At 40.1% G+C, this 25290-nt stretch overlaps 1 protein-coding gene and 1 pseudogene across 2 annotated transcripts in view; both read left to right on the top strand.

The window, feature by feature from the left end:
• The window catches only part of AIG1 (androgen induced 1), a 250458-nt gene extending 231796 nt beyond the window's left edge, over positions 1 to 18662 (top strand). For both annotated transcript variants that reach the window (XM_039467648.1, XM_003926862.3), the window contains 2 exons: positions 11894 to 12057; positions 18000 to 18662. In XM_039467648.1, the coding sequence (XP_039323582.1) occupies positions 11894 to 12057; positions 18000 to 18037 (202 nt within the window). In that variant the 3' untranslated portion in view covers positions 18038 to 18662. The remainder of the gene's footprint in view (positions 1 to 11893; positions 12058 to 17999) is intronic.
• Positions 18663 to 18768: 106 nt separating this feature from the next.
• Positions 18769 to 22106, top strand: LOC141584249 (presenilin-associated rhomboid-like protein, mitochondrial pseudogene; annotated as a pseudogene).
• Positions 22107 to 25290: the final 3184 nt, after the last annotated feature.

Below are 25290 nucleotides of genomic sequence, written 5' to 3'. Positions count from 1 at the left end.
ATAATACTTCAAATTTTAATAAATGAATTAGGCCAGGCACAGTGGCTCACACCTGTAATCCCAGCACTTTGAGAGGCTGAAGCGGGTAGATCACTTGAGCCCAGGAGTTCGAGACCAGCCTGGCCAACATGGTGAAACCCTGTCTCTACTAAAAATACAAAAACTAGCTGAGTGTGGTGGCAAGCGCCTGTAGTCCCAGCTACTTGGGAGGCTGAGGCGGAAGAATCGCTTGAGCCTGGGAAGTGGAGTTTGCAGTGAGCTAGATTGTGCCACTGCACTCCAGCCTGGGCGACAAGAGCAAGACTCTGTATCAAAAAAATAAAAATAAATAAAATGAACGAAATAATGGAATGAAATCTGGAAAAAAAACACTGAAAGAGTTGAATGTGGCTTCCTCTGGGAGCAGGACAGGGCATGAAAAGGAAACTAAAGACCAATTGGTGGGGCAGGGAGTTTCTGCTTTTTTAATATAAGCATTGTACAACAGTTGATGGTTTCATTCTGATAAACATTGAAATGAACTTTAAAAAGGAATACTTCAACACAACTGGAGAAAAAAAAAAAACCTGACACGACCACCCCTCCATTGCACTAGTGAGGGTGTAATACTATGGTGTCATCTAATGTCTGTGTTGCTGTTAGACTGGGAGCTCTGTCACAAGGGCAGGGACCACATCTACTTCATAGACTGCTCTGTTCACATGTCTGACACCGTCTAGGTGCCAATATGTATTTGCTGAATGAAAAAAACATGTAAGAAACATTTCACAGTGGTAGAAGCAGCACCCAGAGGACTGATGTGACAAATGCTACAGATTGCCTTACTACAAGTTGACATCAGGCACTGGCACAGAGCAGGAGCTCAGAAAGGTCTGGAAATTTGCTCTATTAAAGAAGGTTGGTGGTGAGAGAGAGTGGTTGGTAGTCCGAGGAGGTAGCAAGATCAAGGAAGACATTATCATGGCTGGGGCATCAGGACATTGTTTGCAGTCCTAAAAATAAGCATCTAATTGAGGGAGGAACATAAACGATGCCAGAGAGACACTGAAGATAATTTCTTCAAAATATGGAAAATTATGATTTTCTGTTGTGGAATTTCATATGTTCTTCCTCCTCCCCTTCCAGAGCTAGCAGTTCTGCCGCATTTTGATGATTGCTTGGGCCGTCACAGTGCCTTGCTAACCACACTCCCCACCTCCCTTCTGAAAGAGCACGTGTTCCCTACAATGTTCAGTGTGTCTACTTAATGTTTGGCATCTATGTGCCTTGAGAAGCTCCAAATGATTCCAGTTAAGCAAAACAGGTCATGAATGTTATTAAGGGAATTCAAATTGAATTCTCTCCAGGGAAACATCAACATAAAACCAGGTAGACTTTAGAAAGTGGGACTGCATGGAAGCACATCACTTAAAATCACTGTAGATGTGTGCCAGATGTGTCGGAGGAAAGTGTTCTGAATTTGATTACTGGCCTCCTTTATGGATTAATCACTCTGATATTCATGATTTAGAATCAGGAAGAAAGCGCATTACCTCATTACAGGAATTCATTCTGGGAGGCATTCACAATGTGCCTCTTTCCCCGGGGATGGGCGGAGGGATGTGTAACCTTGAAAACATTCTTGTGTGTGAGAACTACAGAAAAATATGATGTATTTCTGCATAAGGAGAAGCAGTGGAAAGTTTTTGTTTGTTTGTTCTGTTTGCTTGGGGTTGTTTTTTTTAAAACTAACGTAAGTTGACTATGCCAAAAACTACATTATCTGATGATTACATCTCTAAGGGAGGCAGTATGGTTTATGGCACTTTACCACAAAGGAACCTGAGGTTTAATGAAGTTAAATAGTATCCAAGATGAATTAACAAATTTGTGGATGTGCTCAGAGTTGATCCCAAGTATAGATGACATAGCTATGTAGGCAGGACCAGTTAAATTTGTGAGGCCCAGTGCAAAATAAAAATGTGGAGACCCTTGTTCAAAAATGATACAACTTTCAAGACAATGACAGCAGATCCTTAAACCAAGTGTGATCCCTTTCTGAGCACAACATCCCTTGTGACTGACTGCACAGGATACTAATGCATATGGCTGCCCCATGTGTAGATACCTCCCAGATTCTGTACATTTGGACTAGCTCCACTGAAAAAAATTGGGACTTCTTTGATGAGTATTAAATTATGATTATATCTTAAAATATTGTCTTGAAAAATACTGTCAAACACACTGTATATCAAAAACAGACTTCTACAATGATATCTGTAACTGAGTTAGAGATGATTTCAATATTACTTCAGATTGGCTCCTTCTATTTGATACTTACTTGTGAATTGATGTATTAATTTTTTGTCTTTACCATACACTTCACTGAGGAGACCATTTTGAGCCCTGTTTCCATCTAAGCTGATGTCCTTTGTCCTATTCCTGGAACCTACAGGCTGTTCATCAGGAATCTCGGCAGACCCTCACACACACTATGACCCCCTCATAGCCACATCTTTGAATCCTCACTGCTGCTTACTCCACCTGTTACAGAGCAAGACTCAAGAAACATTGACTGAATACATGAATATGTACATGAACTCTAGGAAACTGCAGCAGAATTCCAGATTTTCAAACATGGAGCAAGCATCAGTCTCTATTGCAATCAATACTCAGGCAATGGTCCAAGGGACCTTTAGAATGGCTCTAAAATTAGATCGTTCGATCTCAAAGAGAGGGCCAGGTCTAAAGTCAGCATTTGAGCCAAATGTCAAACCTGTCCTTGAAAAGTCTTTCAGGAGCTTCAGGTTGGAGCTCCCATGAGAGGTGCACAGAAACCTACTGGGTGAGAAGCTGATGCACATCCCATATCTTATCCCACCCCAGGGCACATGCTCATTGCCTGCCAAGCTGCGCAGTAAATTCCAGTAGGTTAAATGCACATGTGATGTAACTGTTTCTTAAGAGGTAAGTCAGTGCCTTCTGTGAAGGAAGTGTTTATTACTTTATGTCTGCACTGTTTCTTCCCCCTCCTCAGGGGAAGTTGTAAAATCTGAGCTCTGCATTTTATAAGACACTTAGTCTTGCGTTAAAACTTCACCCAAAGTGATTTATCTTGCATCTTGCAACATGTCTCTATCTCACACATTTTCTATAATGAGCATGAATTACTTTTATAGTCAGTAGGAAAAAAAAAACTTTACAGGGAGATTTTATACTTAGATCATTTTTTGGTTCTGAGCAAAACATTAAAAGAAAATCTTTCCAGAGCCCTGTCCCCATTCACCACCATCTAGCCTTGAGAGCAGTACAGGAGCCTGGCATCCAGGCTGAACACTAAACTGCTGAAGAGTGTATCTCAGATTCTTACTTAACCTCTCTGGGCCTCAGTGTCCTCATCTTTAAAATGATACCAACACAATACCTTCTCCAAAGAGTTGCTCATATAAAGCCTTTAGCACAGTGTGCATTCAGTGTGGTTAGCTAATTAGCTATTACTGCATATGAGTCTGTGTCTTAGGTGCTAGTAGCCTGGATCTCAAACAACCTAATTCCTTATCTAAATGTGAATAATAGAGCAAGTTTTTAAAATCTCTTTAAAATAATCTCAAAATCAGAAAGGTGACATAGCTAGAAGAGTAAGAGATGATATATCGACCTCACTGCACTCCTCAAGGGCTCCAGTGATCACCCCGACTCATGATAGAACAGGATGAAATTTGGCCATGTGGCAAAAAGAGCTACTGAGCTCGACAAGGTCATTTTTTAAACTATCATTTCTACCCAGTCAACATCCAAAGTAGATTTGAATACCGTACATAGCACTTGGAATCTGAAAATGTTTTCACTTCAACTGTATTAGTGGAAAGCTAGTTTTCTAATAATTTTCGATTAAGACCCTGTGCTACTAGATGCTATCTTTGAACCACTTGTCCCTTGGCTTTACGACATCACATTTTTCTCTTTTGCGACCATTACTAACCAATCTCTCTTGATCTATTTTTTAGGCTCATCCTCCTTGACCTTATCCCTTAAATATTAACCTTTCCAAGACCCTCTCGTGGGCCCATTTCCTTCAGACCCTGTCCTCTTCCTGGGTCTCAGTCTGTCCTGATAGTTTCAACCATGATCTTTATTTGCCAATGAACTTGATACCTGTATTGCCAAATCAGTCCTTTCTTCAAAGTCCAAATCCATAGAACTGACTGCCTTCAGAACATCTCCACTTGGATATTTTACAGGTACCTCAAACTCAACATGCCCAGACCGAACTCATCCCTTCAAACAGGCTCCCTTGTAGCATTCCCTATCTCAGGAAATGGCAGCTGTTTCCACCCAGCTAATCAAGCCAGGAATCTGTGATTAATCCTTAACTCATCTCAGTTCCCTCACTGCCTAAATGTAATCAATCACCACATTGTCTTAATTCTATTTGTTAAATCAGTGCCTGTCAAATTTCTTTTACTGTAAACTAAAACACACATAACTGAAATAGAAGTTTCAGAAAACAATTCTTATCATCATTATTTGCAAGGCCCTGTGATATTTTATCTTCTGTTCTCATCTGTTACTGCATTTTAAAATGCTAGTAACCAGTGAGTTACTGAAAAATGTTTAACAACCAACTAGCTCATTTGGAAGCATGGGAGGGAATACCTGATGTGTAGCATTTGCCCATATCCTTGGCGTGAATACTCCCACCATGGTTGAATTCAAACTACCAACGAACCAGCTTGCAAACCACCTAAAGATTTATCAACCAGTTCTCATGACAATCTTCAGCATGCCACACTCATGACTCAACAGTTTGAGAGACTCATCTAAGTATTCTTAAATCTATCGGCTAATTTTCATTCCCAGCGCTGTCATTTCTCTCCTAGCCACCACCATTTCTGATACAACTGATTCAACTCAATCAAATCTATTTCAGATTATTTTGTATCTTCAAAGACTTTCTATTTGCACACTAGGATGGAGTCTACAATTCTTACCATGACTTAAAAAGGAACCCATGGTTTGGCGCCTGCCTGCTCCTTCTGCCCTCTTTTCCTTGATCACAACAGAAGTGTTCTCTTCTTGAACTTCGGGGAGCTTTCTCTTATTCTCGGTTCTTTAGACATGCATTTTCTTTTGGCTGAAAAGTTCTTTCCTCCCATCTTTACTCAGTGAATTCTTATCCTTTCTATCACAGTTTAAATGCTACTGTATTCATTCATTCATTTATTCATTCATTCTTCTAGTGTGTGACAGGCATTCTGATAAGTGCTGAGGATCCAAGGAGAGGTAAAAATAAACACAGTCCCTCACCCCACAGAACTTATACTGAAGAGGGGGAGAAACATATTATTTAAATAAAGATATCCAAATTTAAGTATGAATAAAAGAGGTTTAAAAATGAAGGAGAGCCCTAATTCTATACATAAAAATCTCAATCTGGCGCATCAGAGGACACATTCCCTGAGTAAGGGATAATAGATCAGTTGTACCAGTTGAGCTAATATATAAAGGATACATGTAGTCTAATTAGTCTTAAGGGTTGCTAACTAACAGTATAGACATAAAGAAGAATATGTGAAAACCCACCTTGCAGGAGGTAGCATGACAAAATCAAGGAACCAAATGAAAGCCAGTATGACAAGAATGCAAAGAGGAACAGGAACAAGATATGAGGTGGGGCCAAAGAGACAGGTAGAAGCCACTCTGTGAAGAGCACTTGAGACTTTGTTGAAAATTTCTAACAAGAAACCAGGGGTTTTGACATGTTGAAAGCAGAGATATGATGTGTTCATACTTCTGGTTTGGAAGGATCACTGTGGCAGCGTTGAAGATGACATGGAAGGGAGCAAAAGTAGGTGTAGATACAAATTAGAAACTATCACAGTCCTCCAGACAGAAATGCTTCTAACAGAAATTAAGATGCTGGTGATGCCTATGGAAATATCAACATATTGGAGAGGCGTATGGGGTAACCTTGATAAGATAATAATGGATTGGACAATTCCTCATGCTCTTCCTTTCCAACTTGGGCCCAGCGGAATGGCTCTCACAAAGAAGGATGGTGAGAAGAAAAGGGCCATTCTGCCATCAAGAGTTGCTGACCTGAGAATACACCATCAATATTCGTAAGTCATCCGTGGAGTGGACTTCAAGAAGTGTGCCCCTCGGGAATTCAAAGAGATCTGGAAATGTGCCATGAAGGAGATGGGAACTCCAGATGTGCACATTGATACCAGGCTCAACAAAGCTGTCTGGGTCAAAGGAATAAGGAATGTCCCATACTGAACCCATGTGTGATTGCCCAGAAAATGTAATGAGAATGAAGAGTCACCAAATAAGCTCCACTTTTAGAAATCTACAGTCATTGTGGATGAGAACTAACAGCTGATTGTCGAATACATCAAATCAAGTTATAAAATTGTAAAAAAAAAAAAAAAAAAAGATAATGGATTAACTAAATGTGGTGAAAGAGAGGGAAGTATCAAAGATGACTTGCGATGCTTGAGTTACAAAACTGAATGAATGAGAGTACTATTTGCAGAAATAAGTAAAACTGAGGTGTGGGGAGAAAGAACATGACTTTGGCTTTAGATCTATTGAGACTGAGGTATCCTTAAGATGGGCAAAATAAGATGTCTTAAGAACAGTTTGGTAAACTGTCTAGAATAGAGGAGAGATTTGGGGGATATAAGTTTGTGAAATGGCTGTGTATAAGTAGTGAACTGATGCTATAGCCATGAATGAACTCATCAACTGAGAATGCATAAGAGAAATCAGTTTAGAAACCAAGACTTAAGCAAATCCAACAATTAGTAGTAAGGTAGTGAAGGGTGCATTGACAAAGGGAAGAGGAACAGCCAAGTGGTAGGAGGAAAACCAGGAGAAATCGATGTTAGAGAAACCATTTTCTTTTGGTTGAGTAACAAGAAGAGACGCCAGACTGCTGTGGGTGAAACAGTGAGTGTAAAGTACAGATACGGAGTCAGTGAGTGTGCACCACTTACTGGAGAAGTTTGCCTTTGAAGAGGAGAGACATGAGTAGTACTTGTGAACTACGTGGAAACTTTTGGTTGTGCTTTAACCATTTGAACACATTCATCAACTATGAAAAACACTACTTTGAAAGAAAGTTAAATACAAAGCAGAAAGATTGAAGGCAAGTGTGGCGTTTAGAAAAAGGTGTGGGGACTGATCCCTGTGTACCCATAACACCCCTACACTTACCCTTTCTTAATTCTGACCACACTTTTAACTACTTCTTAATTATCTGTATTTCTCATTGCACTGTACTCCATGAGGACAGGAATTAGCTCTGCCTCATTTACTTTTTTTCATTGATGCATAATAGATGTATACAGTTTCAAGGTACATATGTAATTTAATTCATTCATATAACCCATTTACTTTCGTATCATTTGTGGGTAGCAAAGCACTCAGATAGGAGGCATGAATAAATGTTATTTTTTAAATTGTACATTAGAGTGAATGAAATTGGAGGTACATTTAATAAAATAGACAATCCCAAAATGTTATTATACTAATATGTGCATATATATGTATGCATACATATCATGGTTATTGATTTCTTAGGCTAAAATTAAAATTGGTACTATGACCATAAGCATATGTTATTTGGGCACTCAGACAAGAAGACCTTAGAATGAGAGAAATTAAAAGTCAGCCAAGAACTAGGAACTCTCCAGATAGATGGGCAAGGCCATGAGTCATTTTATGCAGAGAATTGAGTCCTGATAAAAATCAACGAAACAAATGGTGAAAGCACAACTTGTTAAGACAAGTGGATGTATCATTCACACTGATCCAGATGAAAACACCAAAACAGGATCTCTTTATGAGATCGTTTGATGACCTACCAAGTTAAGAAAAAACCAAACCAAACAAATAAGAAATGTTCACTTCCATTTTGGAGACAATATTGAATGCCTCATTTAGGCAAGAAAGTCCATGCAGCAAAAAAGAAATCAGATGTGCATTTCTTTCCTGGATTTGCCAGTTTAATGATAAATTCTTTAGTCTGATCTCAGTTTCTTTGCCTGCTTAAAGGGAATAATCATACCTAATAGGGTGGATGTATAACGTAAAGGAGGTTGCTTATCATGTTTATAAGCACCACACTCAGAATAGCTGTATGCTTCTCTGCCTTGTAGGTTGCAAACCTGAGAATTTCACATTGCATTGGCAGTTCTGACATATTCTCATTTATACCCTATAGGCTCTGATTCATACAATAGTACAATGAGAATGCCATGCTATATCTAGAATTGCTGAGAAGACTAGATGACATAGTGTGCCAAAGGAGCTTTGTGAAATACAAAGAACTACTTAAACGAGTAGTCAGCAGATGACAGCCCATGTGCCAAATCCAGCCCACCACCTGGATTTTTGTTTGTTTGTTTGTTTTATGACTCAAAAGCTAAGAATGGTTTTTACATTTTTAAATAGTTGAAAAAAATCAAAAGATGAATATTTCATGATGTGGAAATTACATCAAATTCAAATTTCAGTGTCTATAAATAAAGTTTTATTGGAACACATCCACACTCACTTGTTTACATACTGTCTATGTCTGCTTTTGCACTACAATGGCCGAGTTGAGTAGTTGTGATTGAGACCATATGGAAATATTTACTATCTGGTTCTTTACAGAATAGGTTCGCCTACTCCTGCCTTAAATTAAATATCGTGACAAAAATCATAAAGATTTTAGGGATTTTTTGAGATTAAAAAAATGTGTAAGTTATTGGCGAACTGTCTGCCATGCCGTAATGGCTCAATATAGAGATGTTGCTGTTTATGTTCTTTCATTGGGCTAGTAATTCAACAAATAGTTATTGAGTGCATACTCTGCTGAATACTGCTCCAAGGGCCACAGAATACAGCAATGACCATAATTGGACAAAATTCCTTTGCTCGTTGAACAGACAATAAACAGATAAATAAAAATAAGTAGAGTATATTATATGGCTGGGAGAAACATTAAAGGGAGAGAGAATAGAAAGTTTGAGGGTAGAAGTTGCCATTTTTCGATGCAGTAAACAGGGAAGACATCACTGGAAAGGTGACATTTGAGTGAAAATCCAAGGGACACAAGGGAGCCAGGGGGTGCTGTGAGGGTGGTGAGGAATCATGTTCCAGCCAGGTGAAAAACACAAAAGCCCGGAGACAACAAGAGCTTAGTCTGTTCGAGGAACACCGAAGAGTTGATGAGCTGGAGTGGTGGGGAATGACGGGGAGAGTAACAGGAGATTAAATCAAAAAGTGTGGGGCAAGCTTAGGTGGGACCTTAAAGAACTCACTAGGGGCTCTGGCTTTTTCTCTGAGTAGGAGAAGAAGCAAGAGTTTTGAGCAAAACGGTGGCATGGCCTGACTCACATTTAATCCAGATCTATCCAGCTGCTCCAGTGCAAACACCCTGTAGCACAGACTGATGAAAATTTTATAAGTTGATTTGCAACATCAATTACAGCTTAATGGTATTAAATTGGGGGAATATTGCATATTCTCTCCATGGAAATTAATAAAGCACTTGATGGGTACACAGCGCCTTTCTTACATTATTTAAGACAATGTCAGAATGATGAAACTGCTTCTAATTTATGGACAAACAATATGATATCTCAGAATCCCACAGGGTAGTTCCAACCATGTGATTTTTGCTGATTCTCACAACTGCTTCAACTTTTCTAACAAAATCTTTTGACTAACACAGCCTCCTTTTTGGATAACAAGCTTTTCGTTTGGACAGTGATTCAGGACCCTGAATGGACCTAGTGAATGCCTCTTTGCTGTAAGATTGTTCCTCAATCTTTCTTTCATTACTGCCTCCCCTACCAAGGAGCCTTTGTAGACATGTTTTTTCACTAATTTCCACCACTGGAAAACTTTTTATTGTGCGAAAATATATATAACATAATATTTATCATTTTAACCATTTGCAAGTATACTCTAATGACTTTAAATGTATTTATAACATTACGTAGCCATCACCAGTATCTATACCCTAAATTTTCTCATCATCCCCCACATAAACTCTGTTCACATTAAACAATATCTCCCTATTCCCCACTCCCCCGAGCCCCTGGTAACCGATAAATTTGCCTATTCTAGGTACCTCATATAAGTGGAATCATACAATATGTATCCTGGGTCTGGCTATTTTGATTAGCATAGTGTTTTCAAGGTCCATCCATGTTGTTGCAGACATTTCACTCCTCTTTATGGCTGACTAATATTCCATTGCATGCATATGCCACATTTTGATTATTTGTTCATCAGTTGATGTGTTTCTATATACATATATGTACATCTCTGTGTAAGTATATATGTGTGTGTTTGTGTGTGTGTGTGTGTTTATCTGTGCTTTCTACATAAAAAGTGTAAAATTTTTCTATAACCAACCCCAGAATGAATTTTTACCTGCAAGAGGAGGGGGATTATCACCCTCATTGATAATGCAGGTTCTCAGGTATGGATTTTCCTGCCCAAAATGAGGCACATGTATAAGTAATGCTTTACTATTATTACTGTTTTTTTTAATTTTTGAGACCAAGTCTTACTCTGTCACCCAGGCTAGAGTGCAGTGGTGCTGTCTTGCTCACTGCAACCTCCACCTCCCGGGTTCAAGTGATTCTTGTGCCTCAGCCTCCCAAGTAGCTGGGATTACAGGCATGCACCATCACACCTGGCTAATTTTTGTATTTTTAGTAGAGACGGGGTTTCACCATGTTGTCCAGGCTGGTCTTGTACTCCTGACCTCAGGTGACCCACCCTCCTCGGCCTCCCAAAGTGCTGAGATTACAGTTGTGAGCCACAGCGCCTTGCCGGTAATGGTTGTATGTAGATAAACTACTTGAAGTGAAGCCATGGATAAGAAAAAATGACCTCAAAACACATAAGTATGAAAAGTCATCGTTATTCCCAATGCAATAGAGTTTTCTGTATTTTATTTAGTCTTCACAATTGCCAACATTTTATAAAGGAATGAACTCAAGAATGTTTTGGAGAACAGCTGTAAGCAGTCTTGTCAGGACTAAGCCAATGGAGCCGATATTCTAATTAAACTTTTGAAAGCAGTGGCGATTCATGATGTTACTATTTCCAGAGTCAAAAATACTTCTGGAACACAAAGAGAATGATTAAGGAAGTATGTAAAATAGGGAAAAAATGAAATTAGTGTTATATCTGAAGATCAGAGTGGTGGGAAGCTGGTACCTGCCAGGCTATGGATGGTTGTGCCAGCATATGGCATGATTGTTGGTGTCTACTTGGAAGGCCATATGGCAGGGTATCTGGCACATACTCTCCCAGGTCTTATTCTCAGGTGGTTGCCCAATGCCGTATTGTCTCATTCTGTAAAGAAGAGATTTAAAAGATTGTTTAACAGTGTTAATAAAATCAACCATTTCAAATAACCTGACTAGAAACCTTCAAATGTTATCAAAGACAAGGAGAGATTGAGGAACTCCCAGGATATGAGACTGGAAAGATGTGATGACTGAAGACCATGTGGGGTCCTGGACTGGATCTTAGAACAGAGAAAGGACGTTCACAGGAACACTGGGAAATTCTGAATAAAGCCTATAATTTCATACTGTCATGTCAATGTTAATTTCTTAATTTTAGTTAATTGCTCCAGATTATACAAGATGTTAACATGAGGGGAAGCTGAGTGTGTTGTGCATCTTCTGTGAGTCTAAAATTATTTCAGAAAAAAAAAAGTAAAAGAAAATAAACAACAACCAAGTTTCTGGTAGCTCCTGAGTATCAGAAGCAAACTCGAGACTGGCAAATGCTGAAGCATGGTGAGAGTGAGGGAGTATATCTTCGCATCACAGCAGCTTTGATGCCTGCCGTAAGAGTGACTCCTGTCCTTGTTTCCTTCCTGATTCCTTTGCAGGGTGTGCTGGGTGCATCATGTAACTGGCATGTGGGTGTACCCTTTCCTGGAACACATTGGCCCAGGAGCCAGAATCATCTTCTTTGGGTCTACAACCATCTTAATGAACTTCCTGTACCTGCTGGGAGAAGTTCTGAACAACTATATCTGGGATACACATAGAAGTAAGTATTGCCTGAGGGGACATAAAACAAGAGAATTACTGCCAACAAGAGTATATGCAGAAACTGAGGGAAAATTCCACTGGAGCCTTTTCTTTCAGTCTTCAACAGGATCTCCTATGAAGAGTTCCATTGTTATAACTACAGTATGAATTTAAGAGCTGCTGACAGTTACCCGAAAGGTTTACCAGTCACTTAGACTTATTCGCTAGTAAAACATCCAAATCTAAAGAGGAAAGAGACATGTCTATAAAATTTTATAGGAAAAAATATAGTGTTAACAACAATATATATATTAGGGAAATTTGTCATCATCACAACACAATACTGCCTTAGTTAGCTAAAGGGACCCCAAATTAAATAGATACATTATTAAATGTCACCAGTCTCCTTTAAGGTCACCCAGATCTCCACTTTCTCTGTGGGTGCAGTCACCTGGGAGAGGTCTTACTGCCATTCTGCCAGAGCTCTAAGCAGTGTGTGATGCTCCGGCCACCTTGACTCACCAGTGGCTGTCATATGGAAGATCTCAAAGTGGCAAAGAGGTACAAGCAGTAAAAGATAATATTTCATGGCTGCAAAAACTCTTTAACCTGTGATTTGATTTCTCTTGCTTCCACGTATGGCAGAGCCTCCATCTTGGCAAGGCACGTAATCTTATCCAAGCTGTGCAAAACCTGTCCAAAGTGTATGTAAGATAACGTAAAAATTGAAAGGTGGAAAAAGCACCAGCACAGACATGTAGTCATTGAGTTCTGCGTGAAAATACATCCAAAGGCAAGATGGGTTGGAGACTTTAGAGAGCCCTGGCTCTCTCCTCTGACACAGTCACAGCATTCTAGACATCACCAGTAAATGGACTCTGTGACACAGACTTTGAGCACCCTGCTTTGTGCCAGACACCCTGCCAGGAGCTCAATCGAATCAGACAAATAAAGCACAGTCAGTGCATGATTACTGTGCGTGGTTACTGAATCAGGCTTTCTGCGTGTGGATCCTCTAAGCTTATACGCATCAGGGTATTAGCCAATGTGAGGGATTTGAGGGTTTCTTTTCTCAGCAACTTCTGATTTTAATAAATATTCTATTAGAAAAAGCATCAACATTTTTTATTCTGTTCAGGCCATAGTTTAAGGGACCGGAAACTAATCTTTTAATAATGTCCCACGTGTTCAATGGAAATAGTGCTCTTTCTCCATTAATTTACTGAAGTAATTAGTTAACTGACAAAAATATTCTGAATACAAAATATAAACTTTTCTCAGCTTCTTGGGAGAAAAGTTGTATTTAAACTTAAATGAATGTGTCCAATATATGCTATTCAGGAAGTACTCAAGTACCTGCTATGCTTGACTTGATTGATTGGACAGTCATTTGGCCATAGTTCTATGACTTCTATGAGAAGATGGCCTGAAAACCAGAAGAGAGAAATATTCATTCTACATTATTAACTTATGTACGTAGGACCTTCTAGTTAGTTCCACAGAGACAGATGTTTTGGGCCAAGTAAGTATCTTCCTCATTTATAAGAGGGATCACAAACTGATGGCCTGCCCCAACTTGTACCAACCAAGTTCTGTTAGGCCTACATAGTGGAATTTTTGTTTTTGAATCCGTATTTTAAAATTGGGGAGATATCATATAAGGGCCAGATTTTCAGCTTCTTAGGATATACTTTAAGATCTGGTGGCTGGGTGCAGTGGTTCACACCTATAATCCCAGCACTTTGGGAGGCCAAGGCGGGTGGATCACGAGGACAAGAGATCGAGACCTTCCTGGTCAACGTGGTGAAACCTCGTCTCTACTAAAAATACAAAAATTAGCTGGGCATGGTGGCACACGCCTGTAGTCCCAGCTACTTGGGAGGCTGAGGCAGGAGAATTGCTTGAACCCAGGAAGTGGAGGCTGTGGTGAGCTAAGAGCCTAGGTAACAAGAGTGAAACTCCATCTTAAAAAAAAAAAAAAAAAAAGATCTAGGAATATGGAGCCCACTGTTCTCTTCTGGTGACAGTGGTTTAGGATAGCATATCTGTTATCCTGTGGCTGGGCATGGTGGCTCACACCTGTAATCACATCACTTTGGGAGGCTGAGGTGGGTGGATCACTTGAGGCCAGGAGTTCAAGAGTAGGCTAGCCAACATGGTGCAACTCCGTCTCTACTATAAATACAAAAATGAGCCTGGCATGGTGGTATATGCCTGTAATCACAACTACTTGGGAGGCTAAGGCATGAGAATCGCTTCAACCTGGAGGCAGAGGTTGCCGTGATCTGAGATCGTGCCACTGCACTCCATCCTGAGCCACAGAGTGAAACTCTGTCTCAAAAAAAAAAAAAAAAAAGAAAGAAAAGAAAAAATAATTGAATATCAGTTATCCCCTTTAGATGACTAATTTTCCCTCGTTCTCACCTGGCCACTTTACTCAGTCACAGTCACATTAGCTGCCTGGTTCTATTAGTTGCTGAGCTGACAGCTACTCATGAAAAGTAGTGTGTTAGGATGAACCGAGGACATAGGAGTACAGCACTACAACACTGAGTATTTCACATCAGTTACTATACAGTCCCGCAAGAGGAAGGAATATTGCATTGCAGCCACCCTGCTTTTTCTGTAATGGTTTTTAATAGCTCCACTCCCTCTACTTGGGTGACTTATGTTAGCTACGACTTCAAGATAAAAAAAATCACACTATTACGGAATCTTACAGCGAAAGAAAGACTAGAAATCATCTAAACCAACCCCTTTTTTTTTCACCATCAGCCTGAAAAATCTTAAGTGACCTTCCAGAATAAGTAATGGCAGAGCCAGTGCCTTCCAACTGATGTTCAGTCCAGTCTCCAAATGTCCCCTTTGTATAAGGATACCAGTTGTATTTAATTCGGGCCCACCCTGTTGATCTCATTCATAAACACCCTATCTCCAAGAAAGTCACATTCTGAGATCCTGGGGGTTAGGCTTTCAACATATGAATTTGGGAGTGGGGACACAGTTCTGTTGATAACACTTCATTCTCTCCCAACCAGAATACATGTCCTTTACCCAATGAAAATATTCCATCCCAACAACCCCAAACATCTTTCAAACATCAACTCTCAAGTCCAAAATCTCATCAGAAATATCATAAAAATTGGGTATGCATGAGACTTAGGGCATGAGTCATCCTGAAGCCAAATTGTTCTCTAGATGTGTGTGAACCTGGGAAACGAGACAAAAAGTTTTCTGCTTCCAAAACAGAATGATGGGACAGGCATAGAATATGCATTCCCATTCTGTAAGGGAGAAGTCACAGGGGGCGGGGGGAAGAAAATCATGGTTTCCAAGTAAGCCTGAAGCTAGCGTGGGAAATTCCATTCAATTTTGAGGCTTGAAAATAATCCTCTTTGGCTAGATGTTCAGTCTTCAGGGCCTTCCAGGCGCAGAAGCCCCACCCCCTCAGCCCTGGGCTATACAGTTCCACCCTCTACAACCAAGGAAGAGCCCATCCTGGCACCATCTGTGAAGCCACTGGTCCTTCATTTCATTCTGTGTCTGTCCCTTTCAGTCCAGGCTGTCAACGCTTCTGCTTCTATAAAATTCTCAAAAACCTTATCGGCCTCCTATGCAAGTCATGGGGGTTCAAGCAGTCAGACAAGAGGGCACACCACGGATCTTTTACAGGTAGCCACCCCTCTTTTTCTGGCTTCTGCTGCCAAGGTTGATTGGATCCGTGAGTCACATACCTAATTTTGTTAGCACATGGCTGTCCATCCACACCCTTGGCATTATCTTCCAGTCTGAGGCACTGAGGGTTAAACATATGAACGTAGGATTTTGGGGAGCGGGGGACACCATTCACAGCTGAACTAATTTCTGTACTTAAGCTAAGACTTTATCCCAATTTTAGTATATCTGACCAGTCCTACTAAAGCTACATTTTGTAAGACCAGAAATGAGTCTTTTCAAAAGCAAAAGGTTGGTGTGAGGACAGAGAAAGTAGGCAAGCAGGGAGAAAGGAGAGGCCGGTATGCAGAAACCTGCACCTCTTCTCCCGCTGCCCATGCAGGTCATGCCCGCCCAGGCCCGCCCAGGCCCGCCCAGGCCTAGGGATGCCCCAGCACTATCCCCTGGTGGAGGCTGTCCTCCCTGCCTCCACCGCAGGAAGGCCATGTGACTGATTGCCCCAGCGCTATGCAGTCTTGTCCCCTCTGGCCCCAAAAGTGTATTCTACCTCAGCTTTGTGATAGGTTTCTTCCCACCCTTTTTGTGGAAATTTTACCTCTGGTTCTTGCAAACATTATTTACAGCTGTGTAATTTTTCTCTGCACCTCACAGCTGCCAAGCCAAAGTTAGGTGGGAAGCCATTTTCCCTCTCCAGGTCAATGAATAACCCGTTCTCCACCCGCACTTTGGAAGATTCCAGCGTTGCTGCCAAGTCAACCCATCTGCAGAATAACGCTTTGGAAAAAACAGACCTTAAAAAGAAAAGCAAACTGCTATTAGCCCCTGATGGCTGTTCCGCAGGGGAGGGAGCACAGACAGAAGCAGGGCTTCCAGACGTACGTGCTGTTTGAGCGGAATCTGTGCTGTGTTCTTCTTTCCTCGGTTCCCCAACAACGAAGGCGTGTTGCACCTTTTCACCTTCAACCCTGTGCCTCCTCCCGTCAGACGTACTCACTTTCAATTTGTTTTCCTTCCTATGATTTCTGAGAAGGACTTAGGGAAAAGTGCTCCAGATCTCTGCCTGTTCATTAGCCATGAAAACCAAACACAAAAGACTATCTGGGGACATCCTTGCAGAGCACGTTACCCACATTTCACCACCGCTACTCTGACGGCACAAAACTGAGGCTAGGAGCTGGAGGAGGGTGTGGTGGGCGAGTCCCTCCTGCTGTAAATCCTAACATTATGACCCTCTGGGGTTAAACTTTATAATTTTCCTATTGTGGAGGCCCATATTTTGTTCTGCTTTCCACTAGTCCAGGCTTCTGAGGCCTTCTGTGTGTTCATTGCTTATTAATATATTCAACAAAGACTAATCGAGCTCCTGCAATGAGACACACACACCGTGTTAGGTTCTGGGGATATGATCAGGAACAGAACAGGGAAGGGCCCTACCCTCAGAAAGCTTGCAATTTATCAGAGAATACAAACCGAACCTGCAAAACGGTATTTTAGGTTCTTTTGTTCCATTTTTGCTGTTGAAACAAAGAAACTGAGAGTTTAGTATGATTCAAAAAAACGTTTAGGTACAAGAAAAAGAAAAAAGAAGCACTTGCGAGATTTAACTATAATTCATAAAAATGACAAACATTTTCATCTTCAGGCCCATGAAACGTCATTGACTATACAGACAATAGGCAAAGAGTCTTACTGGTGCAGTACATACAAGTTCTTCTGTAAGAAAAGCATGATTCTACCAGGATTGGGTTGAATAGAGAATTTCAGTTTAAGTTTCAGGAATATGGAAATAAACAGTTCTTGGAGCTAACAAACCCTCCATAAGCTTTAAAAAAAATTGGCTTTTGAAAATCCAGAGTCCTTGCCTTGGGAAGGAACAGGACTAAAGTAAAAATAAATGAAGTCTGTTTGAAACTCATGAGTTGCGCATCTCATGTTGCCAGAAGCTGGTTTAAAAAGCATTCCAGCTGGGGTTTCCATGCAAACTCAGGGAGTCATGAGTCAACTTGCAGCCTTGTCTCCCAGAGGCCAGGGGAGCTGGGTGTGTCCCAGAGATGCTATGTCCTGATTCAAGGGAAAGGGTGGGAAGAGAGGTCACTGAGGATGTTTCTGGAGAAAGTTGTATATGGCTTTTCTTCTTAGCTAGGAGGGAAAATGGGGGTGTCAGGAGGGTGGATGGGAGAAGTGAGGGCGGATGAGTGGATTTGTGGGTAGTTAGCAAACCAGATTAAACAAACTGCTCGTAGTTTAAACTGATGCGCCAATAAAACGCTTTGCCTGTATTTCTAGGTATGGAAGAAGAGAAAGAAAAGCCTAAATTGGAATGAGACCCAAGTCTAAACGGAAGCGCTAGATTGAGCCTCCATTGAAGACTCGTTCCCCTTGGGCATTGGCAGTGGGGGAGAAAAGCCTTCAAAGGAAGCAGTGGCATCAGCACCCACCTCCCCCAATGAGGACACCTTTATGTATAAATATGTATAAACATAGAATACAGTTGTTTCCAAAAGAATTCATCCTCACTGTGTTTTAAATAATTCTTCCCGAAGTCATCATTGATCATAACATTCTTTCCTTTTCTAGTTTTAAAACCAAAATTGGACATTGGATTTTTATGTTGGCAATTTAACTCCAACTAATTAAGAAAGAAAAAAAATCATTGCACTTCTTTTTGAGAACTGTGTTGAAGTCAAAGGGGCAGATACAGAGTAAGGCCTTTGTGTACTTAGTCCTAAAGGTGGCTGTAATATGAACCTAGGCCACCAAGGGGACCTGAAGGAAAGGGGAAAGATGTTTCCCATTGCAATAATATCACAGTTGCCTCAAATGAGCACTATTTGTAATAATGATGTCAATTTCATTAAAAGCCTGAGTGTATTGTATCTCTTCATTTCATCATGTGGAAGTTTTCCTAGATGCAAATTCTGACTGTAATAAAGACCAAGCAGCCCTGAACCTGATGTGTGCATGGTGCATCTCAAAATCTTAATAACATTGGTGTCTCCTTTTTATTTATTTATTTATTTATTTATTTTTGAGACAGAGCCTCCTTCTGTCACCCAGGCTGGAGTGCAGTGGCGCGATCTCGGCTCACCACAACCTCCACCTCCAGGGTTCAAGCAATTCTCCTGTCTCAGCCTCCTGAGTAGCTGGGATTACAGGTGCGCACCAACATGCCCAGCTAATTTTTGTATTTTTAGCAGAGATGGGGTCTCACCATGTTGGTCAGCCTGGTCTCAAACTTCTGACTGTGTGATTCACCTGCCTCAGCCTCCCAAAGTGCTGGGATTACGGATGTGAGCCACCATGCCCGGCCTCCTTTTTATTTTTATTGCCTGTTGAAAATGGGTTTACTGAAACTGGTTCTTTCCTATAATTTTTGAATTAAAAAAATGTGAATCTTCTTGATAACTCCAAAAGTAAATTGTTTTAAAAAGCTGTTTTACAAAGTCTTTGACAATAATTATTTTTAAGATAAAAAAAAATGTTACATAAATTATAAAATGTTACTTAACACAAATATAAGTATTGATTGCCCATGCTAAGAGAGATTTGCAAATGATATCCATTAGCTCCAAAATTATAATTAAATTCTAATATTAAAAATGGAAAACATTAAACTTTTTAATTCAAAAAAATTTAAACTCAAAAAATTTAATTTTATATTACAATTATATTTAAATATAATTAAATCCTAAAAACCTCTCTTGCTTCCTTCCCTGTCTCCTTTCTCTCTCTGTCTCCCACACACACTCTATATGCCCCATTTCTGAAAGCATAATTGATAGCAATATAGAATGCGTCTAGCATCATTACCATATTAGTTTCCTAACTCATGGAGTTGGGACTGTTAAGTAGGAAAAGTCCAGCAGAAATCCACCAAAACGAAAGCACAGCAATACCACACTCTTGGACCAACTGCTGCAGTTAGTGGAGGCTCAAAGACTTGGAGGATCCAGAGTTGATTTCCATCACAACTGCATGTAACTCACCTGTCTGACCTCTATTATGGGTTAACTTGTGTCCCCTAAAATTTATATCTTGAGCCCCTAACCCCTAGTACCTTCGAAAATGACTGTGTTTGGAGACAGGGCCTTTACAGAGGGGATTAAGTTAAAATGAAGCCATTAAAATGGGCCCTAATACAATTTGAATAGTGTCTTTATTTAAAAAAAAAAAACAACAACAAAAAAACAAAAAAAAAAAAACGGGAGTTTGGACACACACTGAGGGACGCCAGGAATGTACACACACAGGAAAGGCTGTGTGAGGGCATGGGAAGAAAGTGGCCAACGGCAAGCCAAGGAGAGAGGACTCAGAAAAACCAAACCTGCGGACGCCTTGATCTTGGACTTCTAGCCACCAGAACTTTCAGAAAAATAAATGTATATTGTTTAAGCCACCAGTCTGGGGGCTGACATTTTGTTACGTCAGTCACAGCAAATTAATATGAACTATGTACAAAAGATGGATGAATTTGGGGGAATTATAAATTATTGTCAAGTAGCCAGTGGCTCCACTGATAGCAGCGTTTCCGGAAGTCTTTTTACTGGAGTAAAACAATACAATCCCTGGGATACAGAATGAAGGTACTAAACTAAAGCTTGCTTTCTTTCTTTCTTTCTTTCTTTCTTTCTTTCTTTCTTTTTTTTCTTTTTTTTTTTCTTTTTTTTTTTTTTTTTTTTTTTTTTTTTTTTGAGACGGAGTGTCTCTCGCTGCCCATGCTGGAGTGCAGTGGTACAAGGTCGGCTCACTGCAACCTCTGCCTCACGGGTTCAAGTGATTCTCTTGCCTCAGCCACCCGAGTAGTTGGGATTAATTACAAGCATGTGCCACCACGTCTGGCAAATTTTGTATTTTTAGTAGAGACAGGATTTCTCCATGTTTGTCAGGCTGAGTGTTGAACTCCCAACCTCAGGTGATCCACCCACCTTGGCCTCCCAAAGTTCTGGGATTGCAGGTGTGAGCCACCATGCCAGGCCTAAAATTTTCTTTCAGCGGGAAGATGTGGTGGCGAGGCTGAGTGCAGAAAGGCTGGGGCTGTGGCTCAGCGTGGGATCGACTGGTGGGCAGCGGCAGCTACGAGGAACTCACTGTGGCCCTGGTCCCGCCACAGCTGCTCGGACGCAGCAGGTTTCACTTCTTTATTCAGGAAAAATGTAGACTTAGAAGAGCATCCAGTAAGATTGAACCTCGAAGATCAGACAGGGACAACTGGTGAAGCATGTAAGAGAAGTGCTTTGATTTCTACCGTGGAAGCAACAGTCTTTTATCTTTCTCCTTATCCTATAAGGAGGATGCTCATAAAACCTTTATTTTTTACTGTTGAGTTTACAGGCTGTGCATTTGGATCAGCTGCTATTTGGCAATGTGAATCACTGAAATCCAGGGTCCAGAGCTATTTTGATAGCATAAAAGCTGGTTGGTTGGATAGCATAAGATGACAAAAGAAAGGAGACTTCAGAAAGGAGATTAAGAAGTGTTGGAAGTAATCTCAGTGATGGCCAGCAGACTGTGACAGGTATCACAGCTGCAAATGTCCTTGTAGTCTGCTTATGGAGAGTACCTTCTCTGCACTGGACAGTGGTCAGATATTTCACGTCTAATGCAGCCTCAAAGGTCCTTGTTTTGCAATGTTGCTATCAACATTCAATCATTTCTCCTTGTTTCACATGGCAGCAAATACGTAAGTTTTGTGGAGCTTCTCCTCCAGCATTGTACATTCTGGTTCAAGAGCAGTTCATGGCAATGTACCTAGTACCTATCTGCAGGCGTTATTTCCAGTTTTGTCAGTTACATGTGTGAAGTTGCCACAGGACCATCACTTGGTGCTTCTGGCGCCATCATGACAGTCCTTGCAGCTGTCTGCACTAAGATCCCACAAGGGAGGCCTGCCACTATCTTCCTACCAATGCTCACATTCACAGCAAGAAATGCCCTAAAAGCCATTAACACTGTGGATACAGCAGGAATGATCCTGGGATGGAAAATTTCTGATTATGGTGCACATTTTGGAGGAGCTCCCTTTGGAATATGGTATGTTACTTACGGTCGTGAACTAATTTGGAAGAACAGGGAGGCTCTAGTGAAAATCTGGCAAGAAATGAGAACTAATGGCCCCCCAAAAAGAGGTGGCTCTAAGTAAAACTGGGATTGGACGCTACCGGTGCATCTGGCTTTTATACTGCCTGAGAGCCCCAGAAGACATCGGCCCATAGACATCGCTATGCTCCCGCCTGGGAGACACTGGCAGCTGGCCTCCCAGTGTTTTCAGCTGTGCCCCATGGTCCATGTCTTTTTAGAAAATGAATTATGATGAACTTGTGAAATAAAGGTTTACATCTCATTTGTAAAAAATTAAAAAATAAAAATAAAAGTTTCTTTTACCTTGCAAGCATAGCAGAATGCCCTCACTATATTTTCTCAAGGCTATTTCTTTGTGTTTGTGTGTGTCTGTGTGTGTGTGTGTGTGTGTGTGTGTGTGTGTGCATATGTTATAAATATTTTTAATTTAATTTTTATTTTAAGTTCAGTTGTACATGTACAGGTTTGTTATATAGGTACACTTGTACATGGGGATTTGTTCTATAGATTATTTTGTCACCCAGGTATTAAGACTAGTACCCATTAGTTATTTTTAATAAATAAATAAACAACAAATATAAAATAATCCTCTCCCTCCTCCCACCCTCCACCCCCCGAATGGCCCCAGTGTGTGTTATTCCCCTCTATGTGTCCATGTAGCTACCACTTATAAGTGAGAATATGCAGTATTTGATTTTCTGTTCCTTCACTGGTTTGCTAAGGATGATGATCTCCAGCTCCATGATCTCATTCTTTTTTATGGCTGCATAGTATTTCATGCTGTATATATACCACATTTTCTTTACCAGTCTACTATTGATGGGCATTTAGATTGAGTCCATATCTTTGCTATTGTGAATCCAGCTACAATGAACATATGCATGCATGTGTCTTTATAATAGAATGATTTCTATTCCTTTGGTTATATACCCAGTAATGGAATTGCTGGGTCAAATGGTATTTCCGTTTTAGGTCTTTGAGGAATTGCCACACTGTCTTCCACAATACTTGAACTAATTTACATTCCCACAAACAGTGTAGAGGTGTTTCTGTTTCTCCAAAACCTTACCAGCATCACATATGCTGGATAATAATATCCATTGTGACTGGCATGAAATGGTATCTGTCTCACTGTGGACTTTTTAATAAAACCCATTCTGACTGGTGTAAAATGATATCTATCTCACTGTGGCTTTGATTTGCATTTCTCTAATGATCTGTGATATTGAGCTTTGTTTCATATGATTGTTAATCAAATGTATGTCTTCTTTTGAAAAGTGTCTGTTCACACCCTTTGCCCACTTTTTAATGGGGTTGTTTGTTCTTCTACATTTGTGTAAGTTCCTGATAGATGCTAGATATTAGACCTTTGTCAGATACATAGTTTGCAAACATTTTCTGCCATTCTATAGGTTGTCTGCTCAGTCTGTCGATAGTTTCCTTTGCTGCACAGAGCTCTTTAATTTTACCCCATTTGTCAGTTTTTACTTTTGTTGCAATTGCTTTTGGTGTATTCATCCTGAAACCTTTGCCCAACCCTTTGCCCAAAATCGTATTACCTCAGTTGTCTTCCAAGGTTTTTATAGCTTTGGGTTTTTCATTTAAGTTTTAAATCTGAAGTTAATTTTCTTATATGGTGTAAGGAGTAAGTTTGGTTTCAGTCTTCTGCATATGGCTTGCCAGTTATTCCAGCACCATTTATTGAACAGAAAATCCTTTCCCCATTGCTTGTTTTTTGTCAGGTTTGTCAAAGATCAGGTAGTTGCAGGCATGTGGTCTTACTTTTCTATTCTGTTCCATTGGTCTATGTGTCTGTTTTTGTTCAGTACCATGCTGTTTTGGTTACTATACCCCTGCAGTATAGTTTGAAGTCAGGTATCATGATGCTTCCAGCTTTGTTATTTTTGTTTAGGATTGCCTTCTCAAGGTTATTTCAATCATGGTTTTATATCATAATTTAGTCCACAGTGACCTTGTTTGTCTAACTGTCCCATGGGACATTCAGTTTCTATTACACTGATTATATCATACTGCTTGAAGAACTCAGCAAGTACCCTAGATAACTTGAGAAGACACAGGCATTCGAGAAGGTTATAGATAAAAGGCCCCCTCAAGAAACAAATTGGGCCATCTACTTTTGTGAAGTTTCTAGGGCTCCAGTGATCTGAATAAGATATGTTAATATATGCCCTCTAAAGTAAAATTAAATTGTTTCCTTTTGCATGCATTAATACTATGGAAGAGGCACATTGCTTGGTATTCCTTACTAGATTTTAGAGGAAGCATATGTCTCATTGAGTGTGCTGTTCTTATTCCTAAATCACAACCAGAGTTATAAAAATTATAATGAAAAATCTAAAATCATTACAATTTGTGGATGGATGATTTTACACATACACACACACACACACACACACACACACAATTCCAGTTATCTATTACTACCAATAAACCATCTCAAAACTTAGCTGCTTAGAATAATAATTATTATTTTGCAAATGAATCTGCAACCTGGGCAGGACTTGGCAGCATGAGCTTGTCTATGTGCCACGGATTATCTGCTGGGGTGATTTGAAGGCTGGTGGCTAGAATACTCTGAAGTTTCGCTCACTTACCTGCCCAGTGATTGCTCCTGGTTGTTGACTGACTGAAACCTCAGCTAAGGCTGCAACTGGAATAACTACATGTGGCCTCTCCAAATTCTTTCTCGGCTTTATCCCATCTTACTGAGTGTTTTTCCATGTGGTTGCTTGGCTTTATCACAATGTGGTGCCTGGATCTTAGCAGGCCCAGCTGAAAAGTTTTTATTTAATATGACTTAGAGTAAGAAGTCACATGGTATCACTTCTGTCATAGTCCAGCCTAGATTCAAGGAAAGGGAATGTAGATCCCCATGTCTTGATGGACAACTATCAATGTTACACTGTAAAAAGAATATATATGATAACAAAATATTGGTGGCTAGATTTAGAAACACATCTGTCACACACATCCAAAACAATAAACTGAAAACTGACTTTAAAATAAAGATAATGAGGTTATAGAGTAAAAATATGTGGAAATCCATACTTTTATTATGCATAAGATGTAATGGGATATAAAGGAATAAAAGAATCCTTTGCAATAGCAACAACTTTATGAAAAAATTATGAAACTATTAAATGATGCAAAAGAAGGTTTGAAGAAATAGAAACACATACCACGCTCATGTTGTTAAAAACCAAGACTGACTATATCATAGATGCCAAGTTCCAAGTTAATTTATAATTCAAAAATACAAACCTTTGTTTTTTATTTAAGTGCTTATTTGTTTATTTTTGAAACTAATCAAGTCGATCTTTAAGGTCATAGGTAAAAATTAGCAAACAAGAATTGTTAGGAAAGCTCTGAGTTAAAAAAGCGATGAGAGAGAACTGGAAGACTGGCCCAAACAAATGTTAAAACGTTGTATAAAAGCCCATTTAATAAAGCAGTATGAAATTGACTATGAATACATCAA

The sequence above is a fragment of the Saimiri boliviensis genome, chromosome 4 (assembly GCF_048565385.1).
Source record: "Saimiri boliviensis isolate mSaiBol1 chromosome 4, mSaiBol1.pri, whole genome shotgun sequence".
In the NCBI taxonomy this organism is placed as follows: domain Eukaryota; kingdom Metazoa; phylum Chordata; class Mammalia; order Primates; family Cebidae; genus Saimiri; species Saimiri boliviensis.
The sequence above is the reverse complement of the archived record's forward strand: the minus strand, read 5'-3'. Positions and strand labels throughout refer to the sequence as shown.